General features: G+C 36.9%; 3 protein-coding genes and 1 long non-coding RNA gene across 4 annotated transcripts; all 4 read right to left on the reverse strand.

Annotated features, from left to right (window-relative positions):
• Nucleotides 1–1,211: 1,211 nt before the first annotated feature.
• LOC117597649 (uncharacterized) lies at nucleotides 1,212–3,727 on the reverse strand. Its single transcript, XM_053235593.1, has 5 exons — nucleotides 3,685–3,727; nucleotides 3,217–3,561; nucleotides 1,860–2,219; nucleotides 1,628–1,741; nucleotides 1,212–1,219 (listed from the first exon to the last, which is right to left on the reverse strand). Exons 1-5 carry the CDS (start codon nucleotides 3,725–3,727, stop codon nucleotides 1,212–1,214), a joined length of 870 nt encoding a protein of 289 aa, XP_053091568.1.
• A 2,255-nt stretch (nucleotides 3,728–5,982) lies between these two features.
• LOC117597646 (uncharacterized) lies at nucleotides 5,983–8,531 on the reverse strand. The gene is made up of 4 exons (XM_053235594.1): nucleotides 8,489–8,531; nucleotides 8,024–8,368; nucleotides 6,572–6,937; nucleotides 5,983–5,990 (listed from the first exon to the last, which is right to left on the reverse strand). The coding sequence occupies exons 1-4, from the start codon at nucleotides 8,529–8,531 to the stop codon at nucleotides 5,983–5,985; spliced, it is 762 nt and encodes a 253-aa protein (XP_053091569.1).
• A 4,985-nt stretch (nucleotides 8,532–13,516) lies between these two features.
• On the reverse strand, nucleotides 13,517–14,284 carry LOC128318578 (uncharacterized). The gene is made up of 3 exons (XR_008301984.1): nucleotides 14,161–14,284; nucleotides 13,868–13,917; nucleotides 13,517–13,592 (listed from the first exon to the last, which is right to left on the reverse strand). It is a non-coding gene; the product is annotated as an uncharacterized LOC128318578 (long non-coding RNA).
• A 4,291-nt stretch (nucleotides 14,285–18,575) lies between these two features.
• On the reverse strand, nucleotides 18,576–22,280 carry LOC117597652 (uncharacterized). The gene is made up of 6 exons (XM_053235570.1): nucleotides 22,191–22,280; nucleotides 21,626–21,967; nucleotides 20,489–20,824; nucleotides 20,187–20,300; nucleotides 19,363–19,403; nucleotides 18,576–19,003 (listed from the first exon to the last, which is right to left on the reverse strand). The coding sequence occupies exons 1-6, from the start codon at nucleotides 22,234–22,236 to the stop codon at nucleotides 18,887–18,889; spliced, it is 996 nt and encodes a 331-aa protein (XP_053091545.1). The 5' UTR covers nucleotides 22,237–22,280; the 3' UTR covers nucleotides 18,576–18,886.

Consider the following 22,280-nt stretch of genomic DNA (forward strand, 5'->3'; position numbering starts at 1 on the left):
CCTGCTCACGATGTTTAAAGCTCTAAAAGATTTAACTTCAGTGTGTCTTGCTAATCTCCTTAAGCAATATAACCCATTCTGAGCATTTTGGTCTGCTCATGCACTTTTACTGTTAATCCCAAGGATTACTTCCAGCTGCAATAGTTTTAGGATCACAAGCTTTATTTAAATCCAGAATAAAAATGTCCTTGTTTAAATTCTTGAGTTTTTGATGTTAAATATTCTTCTCATGATTTACAGCAATTCTCAGATATTCTATATTCTATAGTTAATTCATTACTGGTTGCTATGTCATTAGTGTGCCTTATTGTAAATAGCTCATTTTGACCTTTAAGACTTAGAGCTCAGAATGAAATATGTTTCATGAAATACGAAAATATGGCCAATTTAGATAGTCACATAAAACCAGTGGCAGTCTAATCCAGTCTAAGCCAGTGCCTGGTTTAGATATTACTTAATAGACCATCACCAGTTTCTTAGCATAAATGGAAATTCTTTGGAAACAACCAACCAACCCATTCGACATTCACAATTAAGTTTAGAATAAGTACAATAAAAACAGCTATTAAATTTCACATTATTAACCATTATGTGAAATAAAAGGTTTCTGCAACCCCTCAAAACTGGTTTGTCATTTGATACTCATATAAATAACATCTCTAAAACTATTTTATATCATATGCAACTCTACCATCACACGGAGACTCTAGCACATGCTTTATAACCTCTAGATTGTACTATTGCAACATGCATATGGAAAGCTACAGCTTGACCAGAACTTATATGAACTGAGATTTATCAGATGTTGCATAGTAAAAACAACAAAAGAGTTATACGAGCTCAAAAATAAACAGACCACACCACTTGTTCAACTTTATAACTGTACATAGATTAAAAAATTACATTCAGGAAACTAGAAAACTATAACATTTCCTTCAAAACTTTTCAAGAAAGCCAGGCCTGTAACATATGAAGCTCAAGTTTGATTTCTCACCCCTTGACAGAATAGATTTTATATGACAATGTTCTTACGTTGATTTGGCTTAAACATTGAGCAGACAATTATAGTGAGATTAGTAACAGTAATCTAAGTAACAGGAGTGTATATCACTTCAGTATAAACAGTATCTTGAGGTTGCCTTTTTTTGGCTCTTCCACTTTTAATTTTCCTCTGACTGAAATTTACAGCAGCATAATTCAGCTCCACAGCATCACGGTCCTGCAGGAGCAGATATAAAGAGTTAATCACAAATAAGATGATCAGCTTACATTTTTTGTGGCTATGTGTATACACAGTGTCTGATCAGTTACCTGATTGTGTGTTTTCTCTATCAAAGCACCTTGTGGAAGTTTCTCTGTCGAAAAAAGAAGAACTTTTATGATTGGATCTATGCTAAAGTGTACCTCCATTTACATTCATTTTTATCTTGCACTAGATCATATACAGTACAAAGCCACTGAATTAAAGACCTTGTCCCGAGTAGATTTAATCTGTGGGATTATGTTTTATCTATTAAACTGTATGTGCTTGGTTGAATTTATCAAAAAAAACATTTATTTTATTATATTTTATTTATTATATTATGTTTAAGGTCAATTTTTACTGAACAACCCAATGAAGACTTACCCCTGTTTTGTTCCAGGTTTAGTTTTTTACAGCTTAAAATTGCTTGAGCAAAAATCACCACCACACACACTGCCAATGTTACAGCAAGGCAGATCACTACAGAATCAGATCCCTCTGTAGAAAATTAAATATCATAATGATGAATAAGTACACACTGTAGAATGGTATGAATATTGTAAATATTTATAACTAAAACCAAGTAAACTGATATGAACTACAATTACATACTTACTGAAACGTTGAGTAAATGTATTCACATCCAACTGTACTCGTGTCCCGTTCCCAAAAATGATCTTCCCACACACGGCCACAGCGCAGTAGTAAGTGCCAGTATCATTGTGGCTGATGTTCTTGGAGAAGCTGTACACACAGGTGTGTGTAGAAGAGCTGCTCTCACACTGATGGCTGCTGTTGTGATGAGTGTAAATGATTTGAGGATGGGATTGTGATGGAGCAGCTCTGAACCAGAGCACTTGGAGTTCTGCTGCTCTGCTCTCAGAGAGAACCGAGCACTGCAGAGTCACTGACGCTCCTGCAGGAACCGAGTCCAACACGCTGCTCTGCAACACTGAGACTTTCACATCTCCATCTCCTGTTCAGTGTAATACAGACAGTAAAAGTTTGATTTGCATCTGTTTCTACTTGAAGCATTAAACTGCGTCTAATTGTCTTTGAAATATTACAATTTTATACACCAAGCTGCCATAATACTCATTAGATAGCCAACAGATACCTAATAAACTGGTACCTAATAAAATATTTATGCTTACAGGCCCTTCACTGATGAGAATGTAAATATACACATGCATTTTATATACATAATTAAAACATTAAACATTAAAAGCATCTCAAAGTGCTTTAGAAATAAAAAGGCAAATAAAAAACAGTATAAGGGAAAAAGCAGAAAATAGATACTAGATAACAGATAAATTAATTATTTTAATGTAATAATAATAATATTATTATTTTTATTATTTTTATTATTATTATTATTATTATTAAATAAATAAATAGGTTAGGTAAAACAGTAACAGTGAGTAAAACGGGAAATTGTAGCTCAGAGAAAAAAACATTAACAATAAAATTCCAAATTTAATACCAATTAAAAAATCAATGAGTAATTCATCATAAAATGTCAATTGATACAAAGTGATATAACAAATATAAAATGTAAGCAAAAAAATTTTAACCTTTAAACTGAAGATTCTTGATGTACATGTTGTTGGAGGGAGTACAGGGAATAAAGTGGATGTGGTAAAAATTAAGTGTAATACACAAAGATTCCAAGCAAAGCAAAGAATGTCCAGTAGATTTTCCAACACTGATACCAAATACCATTTTAAATGTCTACTGGATTATCAACCAGCTAGAGCCTCAGAAGCATTTTGCACTTTGCTTGCACAGTTGATGAAGGACATTCATCTGAAACGTCCTATTCCTCTGAAACCTTTGTGTATTATACTTATGTTTTACCTCATACACTATCTGTACTGAAGTACACTGCAAAAGCTACCTGGATTATATATAACACTATAAACCTGTGTGTGTGTGTGTGTGTGTGTGTGTGTGTGTGTGTGTCAGCAATTTACCTGTTACAGCTACAAATGTTCCACTGGAAAACTGAAATTTGCCCCAGGTATATATTCCACAGAAATACAGTCCTTCATCAGATTTTTTCGTCCGTACAATTGTCAAAGAAATGCCATTCATCATTTTCTCTATTTTGAACCCTGAGCTGAACTCAGGTGAAGTTTCGATGTCTCTATTTGCTATAATTTTTCCCAGTTCCTGAGGCAACTCTCCAAATTGTTGCTTGTACCAAACAGCAAGTTCTTTACTGTATGTATCTTGAAATGTGCAGTTCAGAGTAACACGTTCTCCAGACTTCACTGAGACAAATGATGGGCGGTTAAAAGCATGGGCCACAGCATGGGCTGGAACTAGAACATAAATTCAAGTCAGATCCAATGCAACAAAAGAAATATGTAGACAGGAAAAATTGTAGACAGATGAATATCTATAACATTGTAAATAAAAAAAAAACACTTCAAACTTACATATTATGTTGAGAGATAAAACAAGAATCCAGAGTGGAACCATCCTCATAAATGACATGATACTTGGGTCGAGGTGTTTGAAAGTATTTAGAGACCAAACAACTGAGAATTTTGTACTGGAGACTTTCATCTCATTGGCTGCTACAAGTCACATGTTCACTCTAAATTTCCATTCCACCTACATGTTTGTTTGTAACTCAGTTTGTCCACCAGAAGTCAGTGGTGAAAAGTGCAGAAACACTAAGAATCTAAGTTCAGCACTTCTATGTGAATACGTTTCCATCATTGAACAGTTATTAACTTCATTTTGATACAACAGACTAAGTTAAAACTATAATGAATTCAAAAGTGACTCTGATTCTCATACTCAAGTTTCTGTTAACACAATTGGCACTTTTTGACTACATATAGTCAGTATACAGTTATAGAAGAGAAATTATATATAATCGCACTATCCTTTATCACCCAGATGACGATGGCTTCTCTTTTGAATCTGGTTCCTCTCAAGGTTTATTCCTCATGTCGTCTCTGGGATATTGTCCTTACCACTGCTGGCTCTGGCTTGCTCATTAAGGATAAATTTAAAATTTATATCCGGAATCTATATATTTCTGTAAAACTGCTTTGTGACAATGTCCATTGTTAAATTCGCTATACAAATAAAATTGAATTGAATCTAATCCATAACTATGAGGGGGAAAAAAGATTTTACTTAAATTCCTGAAAAAAATAATGAGTGAGTGGACAACGAATCCATATTCTGGTAATTCCAACGTTATTTAACAAAAAATAATAACAATAATGGGTCAAACTGATGAGAATATAAGAAGTTAAGAAATAATCTACATACAGCATTAGATATTCAGTGTAATACTCTATCACATATTTACACCTTGTTCTATGCAGCAGTACTGACACACTTAGCACTTAATGATTTCTGGAAACTTCCAAAATTTGGTGGGTGCAACAATAGAAATAATAATACTAATAATAATAATAATAATTATTATTATTATTATTATTATTATTATTATTATTATTATTATTATTATTATTATTATTATTATTATTTATTCAGCTTGGGTTACTGTATATGCGGCGTTTTACATGCTCTTCCCTTGTCCGCCTTCTGGTTCTCTCGTTTCCTTCCACCTCCTAATAGCATGCTGGTTGGATATTATAAATCCAGGTTGTATTCCCACCTCATGTCCAGTGTTCCCAGGATAGGATCCGGATCCACCATGGCCATGACCAAGATAAAGCACTTACTAGAAATGAATGGATGAATGAAGAAAGTGGTCTTGGACCATATATTTAACTGTCATAGACTGAAGTATGGATATCCCCTGCCGTGTTGGATGAAGTTTGGAACCAGCTGTGCACATGGGCATACACGAAGTCAGATCTGTGTTATGTACCAACTTGTTACAACTTGAAATCTGGGATTAACACGGGTGGGGAAAACTGGCTTCTACACAACATAAGGGAATTATGAGTACTATGTCATGTCATTGGGTTTCATCAACAGCCTTTCTTCCAGCCTAGTCTTCAGAGTTGATACCAGTTTCTTTTTATTACTGATCTTGCTGTTACACATTCCTCTATTGAGTCAGCTTTTCCACTTGCATTGCTTGACTGTGTAGTCTGCGCTTTACAGAAAATTACTTTGACTGGTTTCTAGGCTTACACTGCTGTGACTATACAACTGCACATCTACAGTATGTTCAGCTCTTCTCAGCCATGCCATATCCAGCCTGTTCTGATGTCTTGTGTAGTTACCATGCACTATCCTGTGTATTTATTTCATATACTATTGTGTGCTTATGCTTTATGTAGTCATGTGTTCTGTGTTACTGTAGTATGTGTCACACCATGGTCAGGATTTCATTCCACTTTATACAAGTTACATGTATACAATCAAATCCAGCAGTTGCCTTTTCTGTTACAACATGCTTATGGAGAGCTAAAACATGACCAAACTTGTCAACTGTAAATTGAGATAATGTTACAGTAAAAAACAATGAGTTATCTTAATTATTCATTATTAATATTATTTACCACTCACCTTTATGGTTAGAATTAATGATTACATTGATTTGGCTCAAACAGTGTTTAAATAATGACACTGAGCAGACAGACAGCTGTATAAAAAAAAATTTACAATTTTAGAAAATCTAAGTACGAGGGAATTTTAGCACTCCAGAATAAACAGTATCTTGATGTTGTCCTCTTTTTGTTTTTCCACTTTTAGTTTTCCTCTCACTGAAATTTAGGGCAGCATAATTCAGCTCCACAGCATCACGGTTCTGCAGGAGCGGATAGAAAGAGTTAATCACAAATAAGACTATCATGCATTTTTCGGACTACTCTTAATGCCATGTATGAACGGTTACCTGAATGTGTGTGTTTTCCATCAGCGTACCTTGTGGAGGTCTCACTGTAAAGGAAAGAGACTTTTATGACTGGATCTATGCTAATAAAATGGACTGAATTAAAGAGATTGCCCCAAGATCATTTAACAGATGCTTTTTTTTCATTTATCTTATAACTTTTGTGCTTTGTTGACTTTATCTAAAGAATATGAAAAGTAATTTATATTTCTATTTATATTATTATATTTCAGGTAAATTTTTACTCCACAACTAAATGAAGACTTACCCCAATGTTGTTCAAAGTTTCGTTTCTTACGGCTTAAAATTGCTTGAGCAAAAATCACCACCACACACACTGCCAATGTTACAGCAAGGCAGATCACTACAGAATCAGATCCCTCTGTAGATAAATAAATATCATAATGAATATGTACACATTGTAGAACTATAGCAATCTTCTAAATATTTGCATTTAAGACCAAGCTAAATGATATGAAATACAATTACATACTTACTGAAATGTTGATCAGTGGATGTATTCGCATCCAACTGTACTCGTGTCCCATTCCCAAAAATGATCTTCCCACATACGGCCACAGCGCAGTAGTAAGTACCAGTATCATTGAGGCTGAGGATGTTCTTGGAGAAGTTGTACACACAGGTGTGTGTAGAAGAGCTGCTCTCACACTGATGGCTGCTGTTGTGATGAGTGTAAATGATTTGAGGATGGGATTGTGATGGAGCAGCTCTGAACCAGAGCACTTGGAGTTCTGCTGCTCTGCTCTCAGAGAGAACCGAGCACTGCAGAGTCACTGACGCTCCTGCAGGAACCGAGTCCAACACGCTGCTCTGCAACACTGACACTTTTACATCTCCATCTCCTGTTCAGTGTAATATAGACAGTGTGGGATCTTATTGTCTTCAACACATTATATTCCGAACTGATATTTTACCCATCAGATACCTAATAAACTGGCTCCAAAAGTATTCATGGAAATGCATATCTATCTATCTGTCTATCTATCTATCTATCTATCTATATATATATATATATATATATATATATATAGATAGAAAGATAGAGAGATAGATAGACAGATATTATATATATATATATATATATATATATATATATATATATATATATAGATAGATAGATAGATATAAAATATTCAGTTGAAAGTGCTTTATTCATAAAAATGAAAAAAAAACAAGCAAAGAAGCAGAAAATGCAATGAAAATTAAAAAATTAAAATGAAATAGAATTTCTAAGAATAAATACTACTACTACTAATATGAATTGAACCATAACATAAATTAAGATAAAATAATAATGAAATGAGTAAAACAGGGCATTGTAGCTTTGAAATAAAACATTCAAATTAATCATTTATATATAGTAATTTGTATTTATATAATTGCTCAGAAAATGTCAAATGATAACAAATATAGACCGTAAATATAGAAATAGACTGTAAAAAGAGATGTTTTAAGCCTTTTTTTAATTCCTAACTGAAGAAGGTTGCTGTATGTCTTGTGGGAGGAAGTATAGTTCCAATTTTAGAAAATAAATCAAAAAGCATGTTGTCTGAAAATTATGTTCACAACTTTGATACGAAATGAAAAAATTACACAAAAGACATGCAGATCTCAAAAGATTTTTTCCAAAAGTACTGAAGTTATATACAATATGACCTCTATTAGTGAAACAAAATATGTCATGTACACTGCAACTTATCTACAACAATGCTTTCAATAGTGATTCTTGCCCTCAGTTCATGAAATGAGGATGCGACAATTTGCCAAGACTCAAAAAACAACCTTAATGTGTTTATCTATAAAAAGGAATAATCCCAGTATTTCTACACCTCCTGGTTGGCTTTCTATATTGGATAAAATTTGTAAAGTCACCTTTTTATAAATTTATGTTATCTGTGTGTGTGTGTGTGTGTGTATCAGTGATTTACCTGTCACAGCTACGAATGTTCCACTGGAAAATTCAAATTTGCCCCAGGTATATATTCCACAGAAATACAGTCCTTCATCAGATTTTTTTGTTTGTAGAATTGTTAAAGAAATTCCATTTATAATCTCCTCTACTTTGAATCCTGAGCTGAACTCAGGTGAAGTTTCGATGTTTATATATTCTCTAATTTTTCCCACTTCCCGAGGCAACTCTCCAAATTGTTGCTTGTACCAAACCATAAGTTCTTTACTGTATGTATCTTGAAATGTGCAGTTTAAAGTAACACGTTCTCCAGACTTCACTGAGACAAATGATGATCGGTTGACAGCATGGGCCACAGCATGGCCTGGAACTAGAACATAAATTCAAGTCAGATCCAATGCAACAAAATAAATATTGATGAAATAGTAGGCAACTGAATATCTATAACATTTTAAATTAAAAAACAAAAACATTTCAAACTTACATATTATGTTGAGACATAAAACAAGAATCCAGAGTGGAGCCATCCTCATAAATGACATGATACTTGGGTCGAGGTGTTTGAAAGTATTTAGAGACCAAACAACTGAGAATTTTGTACTGGAGACTTTCATCTCATTGGCTGCTACAAGTCACATGTTCATTCTAAATTTCCATTCCACCTACATGTTTGTTTGTAACTCAGTCTGGCCAGCAGAAGTCAGTGATGAAAAGCGCAACTTTATTCATATAGAAGTTTTAATACTTTACAATGAACTTTCTATATTATCATTAACTGAACTTGTGGGAAGTTAATTAAGTATTAATTCTCATGGAGGGGGGATTTGGGGTTTTAACCCCCATGAAATATTTTATTCTCTGCGTGTATGGTTAATAAAACACACACAGTGCCTCTGATTACATACCTGTAAATAATATTGTTTTGCCTGGTAATCTTTCCATAATGATGTCAACAGTCAACAAAGTCAGCATTATCATATTGAACCACCTGATTTGTCAAACAAACACACTCTTTAGTTTGTTTTATAACATTTTATTGGCTTCTACACAACATAATGGAATTACGAGTAGCATGTCATGCCCTGTGGGTTTCACCAACATGCCTTTGTTCCAGGTCTGCATGGAGCTCACACTGATTTCTGATGAAGACCTGAAGTTTGAGCAGAAGCTGTGAACTGAGTTTTCGTGCTAGCTAGATGATAAAAACATGTAGAAGCTGACTTAGTGACATGAAATGGAAATATCGTACAAACAGCATGTTTACAAACAGGAGCACAAAATAGAGTGCTGCAGGAATGAGTCCTAAAACCCGGAAATTAGTTAGCATCTTAGCACTTCTGGTTCCGTCATCCCGAAGTCAATGAGTTTTTTTTATGGGTTTTTAACTAAATGCCTGAAATAAGGTCTGTGGTTAACACAGGCTCAAGATATTTTCACATTTTATTTTATGACATAAAATACATCAGCAGTACTCCACTCATGATTTTTTAAGCTTTTATGTGTCTTGAAAAAGGCAGTTGCTAACAAGTGGCTAAATGGGACTACAGAGGTTGTCGGGCACATTAAACATCACGCCAAACAGGAAAATTCATCTACTACATGTATAAATACGCACTGAGGGAAGAGGGAAGCATGCGCTGAATCTTGTTTTCACAAACATCCCCTGTGCGTACTGGGTGGAGCCCCGCCCCCACCTCGGCAACTCGGTTCTGAGGCAGGTGAAAACCTGGCCAGCACGAGCCATCTCTGCTCTTCAGGACTGTTTTGAACACACTGACTGGCACATGTTCAGGGAAGCAGCAACTGACGGCGACTTCACCAACTTGGAGGAATACACGATATCAGTGACCAGCTATATCAGCAAGTGCTTTGATGATGTCACTGTCTCCAAGATCATCACCATATGCTCCAACCAGAAGCCGTGGATGACTGCAGAGGTGTGTGCGCTACTGAGGACCCGAGACTCCGCCTTCAGAGCGGGCGACAAGGTGGCCCTAAGAACAGCGAGGGCTAAACTGTCCTGGGCCATCAGAGAGGCAAAGCGCGCACACACACAGAGAATCCACAACCACTTCAAGGACAGCGGAGACACGGCATGGCAGGGCATCCAGGCCATCACCAACTACAGGACATCACCACCTGCCTGTGACAGTGATGCCTCCCTCCCAGATGCACTGAACAACTTCTATGCTTGGTTTGAGGCACAGAATGATGTGATGGCGAGGAAGACCACCCCTCCTCCCAATGACCAGTTGTTGTGCCTAACCACAGCCGAGGTGAAGAAGACTCTACACAGAGTCAACCCGTTCAGAGGATGTGCAGACCTGCTGGTGGATGTTTTCACAGACATCTTCAACACCTCCCTGAGCAACGCCGTCGTTCCGACGTGCCTCAAGGCCACCATCATCGTCCCCGTGCCTAAGAAGTATCCAGTGTCCTGCCTCAACAACTAACGTCCCATTGAACTTACACCCATCATCATGAAGTGCTTCGAGAGGCTTGACATGAGGCACATCAAGACCCTGCTGCCCCGCTCACTGGACCCACTGCATTTCACTTACTGTCCCAAGCGCTCAACAGATGATGCCATCACCACCACCCTCCATCTGGCCCTCACCCACCTGGACAATAGACACATATGTTCGAATGCTGTTCATAGACTTCAGTTCAGCATTCCACACAATCATTCCTCAGCACCTGATTGGTAAGCTGAACCTGCTGTGCCTGAACACCTCCCTCTGCACCTGGATCCTGGACTTCCTGACTGGGACACCTCAGTCAGTCCGGATCGGGAACAGCATCTCCAACACCATCACACTGAGCACTAGGGCCCCACAGGGCTGTGTGTTCAGTTCACTGCTGTTCACTCTGCTGACTCACGACTGTGTAGCAATGCACAGCTCGAACCACATCATCAAGTTTGCTGATGACACGACCATAGTGGGTCTCATCAGCAAGAATGGTGCAGTGACTAACGGACTGATGCAGAGCGAACAACCTGTCTCTAACCATGGACAAAACTAAAGAGATGGTTGTTGACTTCAGAAGAGCACAGAATGACCTCTCTCCACTCAACATTGGCAGCTCCTCCGTGGAGATTGCCAAGAGCACCAAATTTCTTGGTGTTCACCTGGCGGAGGACCTCACCTGGTCCCTCAACACCAGCTCCATAACAAAGAAAGCACAGCAGCACCTGTACTTTCTGAGAAGACTGAGGAAAGCACATCTCCCATGCCCCATCCTCACCATGTTCTACAGAGGGACTATCGAGAGCATCCTGTGCAGCTGCATCACTGCCTGGTTTGGGAATTGCACCGTCTCAGAACGCAAGACCCTTCAGCAGGTAGTGAGGACAGCTGAGAAGCTCATCGGGGTCTCTCTTCCCTCCATCACAGACACTTACACCTCATGCTGCATCCGCAAAGCCACCAGCATTGTGGATGAACCCACACACCCCCTCACACACTCTTCACCCTCCTGCCGTCTGGTAAACGGTACCGAAGCATTTGGGCCCTCACGACCAGACTGTGCAACAGTTTCTTCCTCCGTGCCATCAGACTCCTCAATACTCAGAAACTGGACTGAAAGAACACACACACACACACACACACACACACACAACTGTACATCCTTCATCCTCTTTGCAATTTTTTGTACATCCCCGAATTACATTATGCTGCTACAAATATTTATTATACTGTGCATATCTTATATTCTCTACTAGGCTGCTACTTCTTATGTTTACACTTATTTCAGCAACTTGTACTTTTTTTGCACTATTGTCACTGGATTCACTTTCTAATAGAACTGTGTACTGGTCGGTGCTGCACTGGGACTTACTGTCCCCATTGTCTATCTCAGTAGTCATTGTACTGTCTTGTGATGTTTGCACTTGTGCACTTTATGTATAAATGTATGTAGTCCCTTGTAGTTTTGTGTTGTTCTGTGTTTGTCCTATTTAGCACCTTGGTCCTGGAGGAACGTTGTTTCGTTTCACTATGTACTAACTGGCTGTATGTGGTTGAAATGACAATAAACTCCACTTGACTTGACTTGAATAAATAAACTGAATTTTCTCCAAAATAATGCAACATAGGCACATTTCGAAAAAAAAAAAAAAAAAAGGGTGGGGGTTAGATTCATCCTCAAAAAGAGCCCAGTGGATCCTTATCAGGGAGCATGTTTTTAAAATAAAAATTGAAAAAGTTGTCGGAAGCTTAGTGGTGGTGACTTTGAAGTCATAAAGCCTAACTTTAGCTTTTTAATTCTGGCGATTGTATTTAGGCTTCAAAATTCATTAAAGTTGTGTTCATTTGTGAAGATTATCTTGATGAACAAAACATGTAAGAATCCTAAACCTGTTGGTCACAGAGCTTCTTTTCTGCAACAATCGAAAAGCCAATGGAAAAATTCTATTGCTTTACGTCGAGGGAACCAGGGTGATGCTAACTTCCGGGTTGGCTTACAAAGATACGTCATCCCTGCAGCACTCTATATCTCCATACATAAATGAGAATGTTGAAGGAAGCCTTTCTCTTGGTGTAATATACTGTTTTCGATTAGCTCACAAGACTGAGGTTTGTGAATTCATTGGTCAAAATTCACCTGGTACAAGGTAAACTTCTCGAATTTTTCCACATTTTTTTAGTTCAGTTAATTGTCTTTTCCTCTTTGTGAATTCTATTTGTGTTTGGTCTGACTGCTGCTTTAGCTGGAAAAAAAAAAAAACAGGAAGGCAGATGGCTCCTGTTTCACCATAGGAAGGGGTTAAAATTCTTAAATGCTAATGCTGCCTCTGTTGAAGGATCTAAAAATAGATTGTTTAAGGTGAGGACTGGTCTTACCCTCTAACCCTTCTTCTCACGCTCAAACCACAGACTTCTTCCACTTACAGAAAGAAAATAGACAACAGTTTTGTTTTTGGTTTTTGGTTTTGTTCAGCACTTTGGTCACACAGTGTAATGCTGAATTTAAATGTGCTTTATAAATAAAACTTACTTACTTACTAACAGCATGTGCAATGTGTACTCATTATTTATTGATGAATGTGTAGACTTTAATGAAAAAGCATGGAAGATGGGTAATACCATGTTATGAAAAACAAACCAAATAGACAAAAATCATTTGTCATGTGTAAAGCTTTGCTGAGATACTCAGCACTGAAAACTAATCAAAACTTTCCAATCAAGTGTTTCATGACCAGCACACCTTTCTTGAAAAAAATTTACATTAAAGAAAACTATACAGGTGTAAAATTGTCATGATAATCATCATTTCATTAACACAGAGTTAAATCATGTTTTCTCAAGTAAATAATGCGATTTGATTTCACCAAATGTTTAAATCTAAATTAGATACAGAACAGACCATAAACTTTATTCATGAGCAGAAAAACTAAATTAGATTAAATTACATTTAACAATTTCAGTGACATAATAAAATAAAATAGACATTTTTTAAGTAATGCTGGAAGATTTCACTTCAGAGTATACACTGTCTTGAGATCGACCTCGATTTTCTCTCGCTCTTTTAGTTTTCCGTTCATTAAAGTGTAAGGCAGCGTAATTCAGCTCCACAGAGTCTCGGTCCTAAATTATAAAAATATGATCAATAAAAATAATAACAAACAAAACATTAATGATGAATTGCATTAATAAAATCACTAATGAGGAATTATTTAATTATTAATGAGGCTTATTACAAATAATTAAATGTATATCTAGCAAGATAAATGACCGAAGAACTATGAAAAGACAAAGTTTAAAACATGTATTATTGTTCTTATTTTAAAGGAGAATGGAAACTATTATTATTGTTATTATTTTTTTCCCCTGAGGCATTTCTTTTACCAAGTGAACAGTACCTGAGTGTTCGTCTTCTCAGTGTTTATCACAGCACCATGCTGAATTCTCTCTGGAAAAAAATAAATCAAGAGATCATGTAGTAGACATTTTCTCTTATGAAAAGCCTGACTCATTATGCATAACAGTCTAACACTGCAAACATTTTCCTTATTGTATTTTAGCATTAAGCCCTTTAGCACAACCCAAATCGAATAATTCTAATAACTGGATCTGAACTGTAAATAACTGCTGAGGTCATTTTATGCAAAACATGTACTGAAAAAAAATTTACACTATCATAGTAAACACTTACCTCTGTATTGATCACAGTTTTTCCTTTTACAGAGTAAAACAGCTTGAACAGAGATCACAATCCCACACATTACCAACGCTGTTCCCAGACAGATCACTACAGGATTAAAAGTTGCTTTGGGAGACATAAATGTGATATTGCAAAGAAAAAATCAAATTAAAACATGTTTTGACAATTTCTTCATTGTTTCAAATTGGCCATGACATCAACATAATTACATACACAAGTAACAAATAGAGACCAATGAATAAATAAATAGATAAAATGTTTTGATGTTTGTTCACTAACCAAATTCTGGAACGTTCTCCAACTGTACTCTGAGTAAGTGAATGTGTTCCTACCCAACTGTACTCGTGTCCCGTTCCCAAAAATGATCTTCCCACACACGGCCACAGCGCAGTAGTAAGTACCAGTATCATTGAGGCTGAGGATGTTCTTGGAGAAGTTGTACACACAGGTGTGTGTAGAAGAGCCGCTCTCACACTGATGGCTGCTGTTGTGATGAGTGTAAATGATTTGAGGATGGGATTGTGGTGGAGCAGCTCTGAACCAGAGCACTTGGAGTTCTGCTGCTCTGCTCTGAGAGAGAACCGAGCACTGCAGAGTCACTGACGCTCCTGCAGGAACCGAGTCCAACACGCTGCTCTGCAACACTGACACTTTCATATCTCCATCACCTGTTCAGTGTAATATACATAGCGTAAGATCTCTGTCATCTGGACAGGATGATATCGAAAGCCTTAGGAATAAAACACTTATTCATCTGTTCAAGCTAAAATCAATGTGGAAATTATTACTGATTAAATAAGTCAGTTTTGCTGGGTTGATATTTTGTTAATGTTAGTGTACAGAGTGGGTAAGCACTATTCTCTGGTTTAATCGTGTGACTTAGTGTTACAATTTAAAGAACCCAGAGGAAACTCACATGGACACGAGATGAACGCACAAAACTCCACACAGCCAGTGATCTGAGCTCAGAATCGAACTGGGAGCCCTGGGGTTGTGAGGTGGCAACACTACTTACTGCACCAAATCATTTATGTTCATTTGAGCGCAAACTTATTTTTTAGCACGGTCACATTTTCATAAGATATTCACATAAAAATAAAAGGGATCATTTTTTCCCTGAACAAAACATAAGTGTTAAGCAATAAAACATATGACTCTAATAAATTTATGTCCAGTGTAGTTGTTGTATTACGTATAGTATACTTGGATTGTGGTGTCATTTTTTTTAATGTCATTTACAGTAAAATATACAATATTTAAAAAGTGATAAAATATCATCTTTAAAGTTATTTTAACCCATGTTTGCCCAAAGCCCATCTCCAAATATATTCTTTTATTTAATTCTTTGGCAAAAATAACCTAAATCTAGTGTAGAGCCAGATCATGCCACTGCGTACCCAAGGGACGTTTTTAAAGATATTTATAGCCATAATGTTTGATTAAATTTGGTAAGTATTAATTAAATTAAACCAATAAAAGTTGCAAAAGAAAACTTTAACAAAATATCAAATTTTTGTTAAAGTTATATATATTTTATATAAGTGGTATATTTTTTCAACCACTTGGGGCTCTTGATTTTCATGTTGATTTTCATGTTGTACTTTTGTAGACATTAAATTATGTACAATGATGTTGTAGTCACACAGTTCGACAGATTTAAAATGTTTTCAAATTTGAGCTCGATGGGACTCTAAGAACAGCTATAATAAAAAAAAATTAAATTCCTAAAATGGCAGTAATTAGGTGAAATATGTCATCTATGCATGCATAAGCAGATTTGATTTAGTTAATTACCTGATACGGCCAAGAACGTTCCATTGGATAGTGTCACATTCTCCCAGCTAAACTGTCCACAGTAGTAAAGTCCTCTGTGTTCTTTTTTTACATGTGGAATTATCAGAGAAATGCTGTTATCAGTCACCTCCATTTTAAATCCTGATGTTTTGAACTTGGGGGTAATTCTGACATCCGTATATGATAATCTTTCTCCCACTTTCTGAGGCATCTCTCCAAATATTTGTTTGTACCAAATGACAAGATCTAGTACACCACGACCCCCCACAAATGGACAGTTGAGAGTAACACCTTCTCCGATCTTCACAGAGATAAATGATGGTCCGGAAGAATCCACAGATTGGGCTGGAGCAAGAAAATAATTCAAAATGAGATACAATGCAACAAGAAACAGTGGGTGAAGTTTAAAACTAATTCAATTCACTAAGGAGAGTTCATCACCTATAACTTATTTTCATGAAAGCCATTAAGCACTTACATATTAAGCAAAGAGATAAGAAAAGAATCCAGAGTGCAGACATCTTCAGAGTTGAAATGACACTCAGGTTGAGCATAGCAAAGTAGCCAAATGACAAAAGCACCAAGTATTTTGTACTGGAGACTTCCTTCTGATTGGCTGCTACAAGTCACAAGTTCTCTATGTAGACTTTCCTTTCTAGCTGCAGGTTTCTGTTTTGGTCACTCAGTTGTTCACCAGAAGTCTATGTAACCTGTAGAGTGCTATTACTTTGTATTGTTTTACCCATTTTACCTTCAGGCAACAAAAGAAATGTAACGAAATCAGGAAATCAATTTAGAATAATTGGAAAGGTTTAAACAAATGTCACTCAATTAAATATAACTTTCAAGCTGTTCTTTGTGACTTTACTGATTGCTGCTGATTAAGACCACACTCCAGTACTTAAAAAAATTATATGTTTTAAAAATATTATATAATAGTTCAAGCCTTTAGTAGATGTAGTACAAGCTCCAAGAAAACCTTTGTCATATAGTGTATGTATGGCCAAACATTTTGTGGAGACCTGAACATCGCACACACACACACACACACACACACACACACATACACACACACACACACACACACACACGTGGTTCTTCCTTAAACTGTTGCCACAAAGTTGGAAGCACACAATTGTGTAGAACGTCTAATATTTAATATAAACTATATGGCAAAAAGTATGTGGACACCTGACCATCGCACCCATATGTAGTTCTTCCCCAGACTGTTGCCACAAAGTTGGAAGCACACAATTGTATAGATTGTGTTTGTATGCTGTAGCATACAATTTCCCTTCACTGGAACTAAGAGGCCCAAACCTGTTCCAGCATGACAATGCCCCTGTGCACAAAGCAAGATCCATGAAGTCATGGTGTGTTAAGGTTGGAGTGGAAGAACTCAAGTGTCGTGCACAGATCCCTGACCTCAACCCCACTGAACACCTTTGGGATGAACTGGAACACTGACTGCACCCCAGACCTCCTCACCCAACATCAGTGCCTGATCTCACTAATGCTCTTGTAGATGAATGAACACAAATCCTAACAGCCACATTCCAAAATCTAGTGGAAAGCTTCCCAGAAGAGTGGAGCTTATTATAACAGCAAAGTGGAACTAAATCTGGAATGAGATGTTCAACAAGCACATGTAGGTGTGATGGTCAGGTGTCCACAAACCTTTGGCCATATAGTGCAGAAAGTGTCTCTATATTGACTATCTATATTATATTAACTCTTTTCTCACAGGATATGATGGAGATTACCAGCATACCAATTATACAATTATAGTATTAAATAATCCACACTCTCCTCTGCAAAACATCTGGTGTTGTAGGGGGAATAAATCCGAAATTAGATGCTCAACAAGCACATGTGAGTGTGATGGTCAGGGTGTCCACATACTTTTGGCATCCTCATGCAACAAGAAAGCTGTTAAAACATGGACTCTGTTTTACGGATTTGGTGGGTTTTGTGAAAAATCATTGCGTTTTTTTCTTATATTACCTGCTTTGGGTTTTTTTTTATTCATCATTCACTTTCAGTAATCATTTTATCTTTAACAGGGTTGCAGTGGATCCATAGTCTATTCCGGGAACACTGGATGTAAGGTGGAAATACACCCTGGATGGGATGCCAGTCCATCACAAGGCACCATGAACACACACGTTCAGACACTCATTCACACCTAGGGACAATTTATCTTATCCAGTTCACCTACTGTCATGTTTTTAGGAGGGCGGAGGAAACAAGAGAACCTGGAAGAAACCCACAAGGACACGGGGAGAACATGTGAAACACCATACAGTAACTCGAGCTCAGGAACAAACTGGGGACCCTGGAGCTAAGAGACGATAATGCTACATACTGCTCCCGTGCTGCATTTGTTTACTTACTTATGTACTTATTTATTTATTTATTTATTTATTTATTTATTCATTATTCATTGTAGCCTCCCTCATCCTCATTTTGTTGACCTTTGCTTTATTAACTAGAGAAAAAGTGCAGCCTTCAAGTCTTTAATATATGAAATGACTCAGTTTCACAAAAATGTCTTTATTTACAAAGAAATATTTTATTATGTACAAAAATATCACAGATGCTGATTTGGTGTTACATCCCTATAGCACACTGGCTAACATACTAGCTAAAAGACAAGGAGAAAGGTTTTGTGCTTTCAGCTGGTACTCTTTAACTGCAACAGACACACTGATGTGTATAACAAAGTTTTTATTCTCATAACAATTCTGTAATACTTGGGAGACCTTGACATCAGTTACAGGTTTTTTTTTTGTTTTTTTTTTAAATCAACAACTGTTAATGTTCCATGGTGTTAATAAACCATAGAATTCTCCTGATTTCCAATCAGGCTAAACATTACAAATATGAGAGTAATTAACATCAGAAAATCTCAGAAATTTATGATCTAAGAAAGAGGAGAGTAAATCACTTCACTATACAAATTATCACAAGCTCGTTCTCTCGTTCCTCTTTTTTTATTGAAGTGTGAGGCAGCAAAATTCAGCTCTACAGCATCACGGCTCTGTGGGAATGAATATGAAAGATTAATTGCAAATGACAGCTATCTAACTGATGGAAATATTAGCATATTGCAACATTTAGCCTTATTTGAGCTGGATTAGTTTTCCTGGTAATGTAATTTGGACAGGATAAAGTCAAGACACAGCTTTCATCTGAATCTATTATGAGGTTTAGGTCAATTCTCACAGGACTACTATTACTGACTGAGCTCTGTGTTTAAGAAGGATAAAACGTTTTCAGGTATCTTTTCAGTAATCACTTAAATTACAGGAAAATAAATCCAACTCAAGGCTTCTTTATTGGAAACCTAAAAAAGTGCTAATAATAATACTAATAATATGTAGGCTCAGCATTACTTACCTGATTCGGTGTTTTCTTTACTACAGAATCTCGAGATCTCTCTGTAAAGATAATCATTATTTTTATGTTGAGAGCCAGATTTTATATACTGTATATATTCTTGCTTAATGAGGAATCACTGTGAGTGAATGTGTGGCAGTCTGGGGAAAAACAACTCATAATGATGGAAAATCAAGTTTTGAGGATTGGGTTTTTTCCTATCGCACTATATAGCAGCCTTTAACATCTCCATGCATCCATTCTTCGTACCACTTATCCTACACAGGGATACTGCAGGGTAGCCTAGAGCCTATCCCAGGGGACGCAGGGCACAAGGCAGGGGACATTCTGGACGGGGTGCCAGTCCATCTCAGGGCACAATCACACACACTCATTCACAAACTACAGGCAATCAGCCTACAACGCATGTCATTGGACTGGGGAGAAAACCCACGAAGCACAGGGAGAACATGCAAACTCCATGCACTCAGGGCAGAGGCGGGATTTTAGTCTATGAATAATGCAAATTAATTAAATCTGTGGCTTTTAGACAATAAGTGTGTTGGTGTACTTAAGTGGAATTGGACTGAAATCTTTAAATGTAGTTTTCTCCTTTTTCACTTTTTGGTGATAAACAAAATTTTTAAATGTTAGAACTTTACTTGTGATTGAGATGCATGCAAAAGAGAAATAGGTTTCAGTTCAGGAAAGCCTATTAGTTTTAATAACTATAAGTGGTAGAAAATGCCAATTTTGCCATGTTAAGGGTTTTCCCAGCCCACCACACACATAAGAATTGTTTGTATTACAGAATATTCAGATACACAACCTTACTGAAGACTCACCACTGCAATATTCACAGTTTCTCCCTTTACAGCTTACAACATGAACAAGGATCACAAACATACACACTCCCAAAGCTACAGCGAGAATGATCACTACTGGATCCAAGGATTTTTCTGTACCAAAAAAACCACAATGATACAGTACATCACATTTCATGTAGACATAAAGTAACTATACTGCCCTGTGATTATAACGATAGTCATTATATTGATAGCAATCAAAATATCTATATTAAAAGCTAAACAAAATTTTACTATGAATCTATTATATGCATACTCTGAGTAAGAGAATGTTTTCTTACCCAACTGTATTCGTGTCCCGTTCCCAAAAACAATCTTCCCACACACGGCCACAGCGCAGTAGTAAGTGCCAGTATCATTGAGGCTGAGGATGTTCTTGGAGAAGCTGTACACACAGGTGTGTGTAGAAGAGCTGCTCTCACACTGATGGCTGCTGTTGTGATGAGTGTAAATGATTTGAGGATGGGATTGTGATGGAGCAGCTCTGAACCAGAGCACTTGGAGATCTGCTGCTCTGCTCTCAGAGAGAACCGAGCACTGCAGAGTCACTGACGCTCCTGCAGGAACCGAGTCCATCACGCTGCTCTGCAACACTGACACTTTTACATCTCCATCACCTGTTCAGTGTAATATAGACAGTGTGGGATCTTAGTTTGTTTATTTGACACTTAGACCAACAACAGTCCATAAAGGACGTACATTCAGTTATAGCACATTATTTCAATCATTGAGTATAATTTAATAACTGGGACTGGCACTGCCTCTGCTGGAGGACCCAAGCTCAACATAGCACTCTAGAGCATTGACACAAGTTTGTAATATATATTATATACATAGTTTACTGCAATTCTTAGGAACAAATGTAAAGTCATACAAATGGACAATACAGGGTGTCCCAAAAGTCTCTGTACATAGGAGAAATTAACATTCTTCAGCAAAATGTCTTCCAAAATTTTTCATACTTAGTTTTTCTTTTTTTTTCAGATAGCCTTTAAGAAATCCTTTTCTTAAAAAGACAAAAGAAGAACAATTTGAAATCATTCTCATGGCTCTATCGGGAAGCTGTCGCAAGGTTGCGATGGACTTTAACAGGAAACATAGCAAGCACATCACACACACACAACACTGTTGCCAAACTCTGATTTTGTTAATAAAACACCAGAAGTGTTGCGGACCAACCGAGAAGTGGACGTCCATGAACGTCCACTGAAGGAGGCACAACCAATGTGGTGCTTGCAACCACAGTCCACTGTATATGGAGACTTGTGGGACACCCTGTACATCCAAATACAATGTATAGTGAAATACTTTAACACACACATAACGTGTGTGTGTGTGTGTGTGTGTGTATGTATATGTATATATATATAATGTATAGATAAACAATGTCAATTGGCAAAAACTGCATAAATTCTTACCTTTCACTGATAAAAATGTTCCTTTTCCAAACCTCATTATAAATTTTCTAAGTCCACAGTAATACATGGCTTCATCTGATGGCTCCACGTCAGCAATTTTTAAATGGCAGCTTGCTTTTTTTTTCTCGATGCTGAATTTTGGTGGCTTGAACTCATCTTCATAATTGGGTTCCTGTTGAACTGTGACCATTACACAAGGCTCGTGTCCTACTTTTTGCTTGTACCAGACGATGGGTTCAGTATTTTCCTCTCTCAGTCTAAAGCAGTGCAGAGTCACGTTATCACCAACTTCAGCAGTGATCATTGGGTTCGGCTGATTGATATCATTGATCTGTGCAGAATCTAATCTCAAAATTGTAAAAATTGAAACAGGAACAAATAAATGTACCACAACTTTATTCTACCTGTTATACACAGAGACTGTCATATAATAAGGGGTGTGTTAATAAAATGTTGTTTTTCTCCGGTTATGTGCATGACGAGCCATGTCAAGCCATCGATTACAATAAATAATCCTTATCATGACAACCTGCATATGATCAAGAACATGTCCATAAACACTTACCAATTTTATTAAAAAGCATCACTGTAATCCACATCAGTATCATCATCTTCAGTCTGAGGTCTGTGTATAGTATGTCTCCTCTTACTACAC

Source organism: Pangasianodon hypophthalmus, chromosome 7, assembly GCF_027358585.1.
Source record: "Pangasianodon hypophthalmus isolate fPanHyp1 chromosome 7, fPanHyp1.pri, whole genome shotgun sequence".
NCBI lineage: Eukaryota > Metazoa > Chordata > Actinopteri > Siluriformes > Pangasiidae > Pangasianodon > Pangasianodon hypophthalmus.

What these genes read in the sequence shown, in the direction of transcription:
- LOC117597646 (XM_053235594.1), bottom strand. Translation starts at nt 8,531, where the DNA reads ATGGCTCCACTCTGGATTCTTGTTTTATGTCTCAACATAATAT. An exon ending in TTTATGTCTCAACATAATAT is followed by an intron (nt 8,369 to 8,488) that starts GTAAGTTTGAAA and finishes TTCTAGTTCCAG; the next exon opens with GCCATGCTGTGGCCCATGCT. An exon ending in AACATTCGTAGCTGTGACAG is followed by an intron (nt 6,938 to 8,023) that starts GTAAATCACTGA and finishes TACACTGAACAG; the next exon opens with GAGATGGAGATGTAAAAGTG.
- LOC117597652 (XM_053235570.1), bottom strand. Translation starts at nt 22,236, where the DNA reads ATGATGATACTGATGTGGATTACAGTGATGCTTTTTAATAAAATTG. An exon ending in GATGCTTTTTAATAAAATTG is followed by an intron (nt 21,968 to 22,190) that starts GTAAGTGTTTAT and finishes TTTTGAGATTAG; the next exon opens with ATTCTGCACAGATCAATGAT. An exon ending in AAACTGTGAATATTGCAGTG is followed by an intron (nt 19,404 to 20,186) that starts GTGAGTCTTCAG and finishes TTATCTTTACAG; the next exon opens with AGAGATCTCGAGATTCTGTA.
- LOC117597649 (XM_053235593.1), bottom strand. Translation starts at nt 3,727, where the DNA reads ATGGTTCCACTCTGGATTCTTGTTTTATCTCTCAACATAATAT. An exon ending in TTTATCTCTCAACATAATAT is followed by an intron (nt 3,562 to 3,684) that starts GTAAGTTTGAAG and finishes TTCTAGTTCCAG; the next exon opens with CCCATGCTGTGGCCCATGCT. An exon ending in TACATTTACTCAACGTTTCA is followed by an intron (nt 1,742 to 1,859) that starts GTAAGTATGTAA and finishes AATTTTCTACAG; the next exon opens with AGGGATCTGATTCTGTAGTG.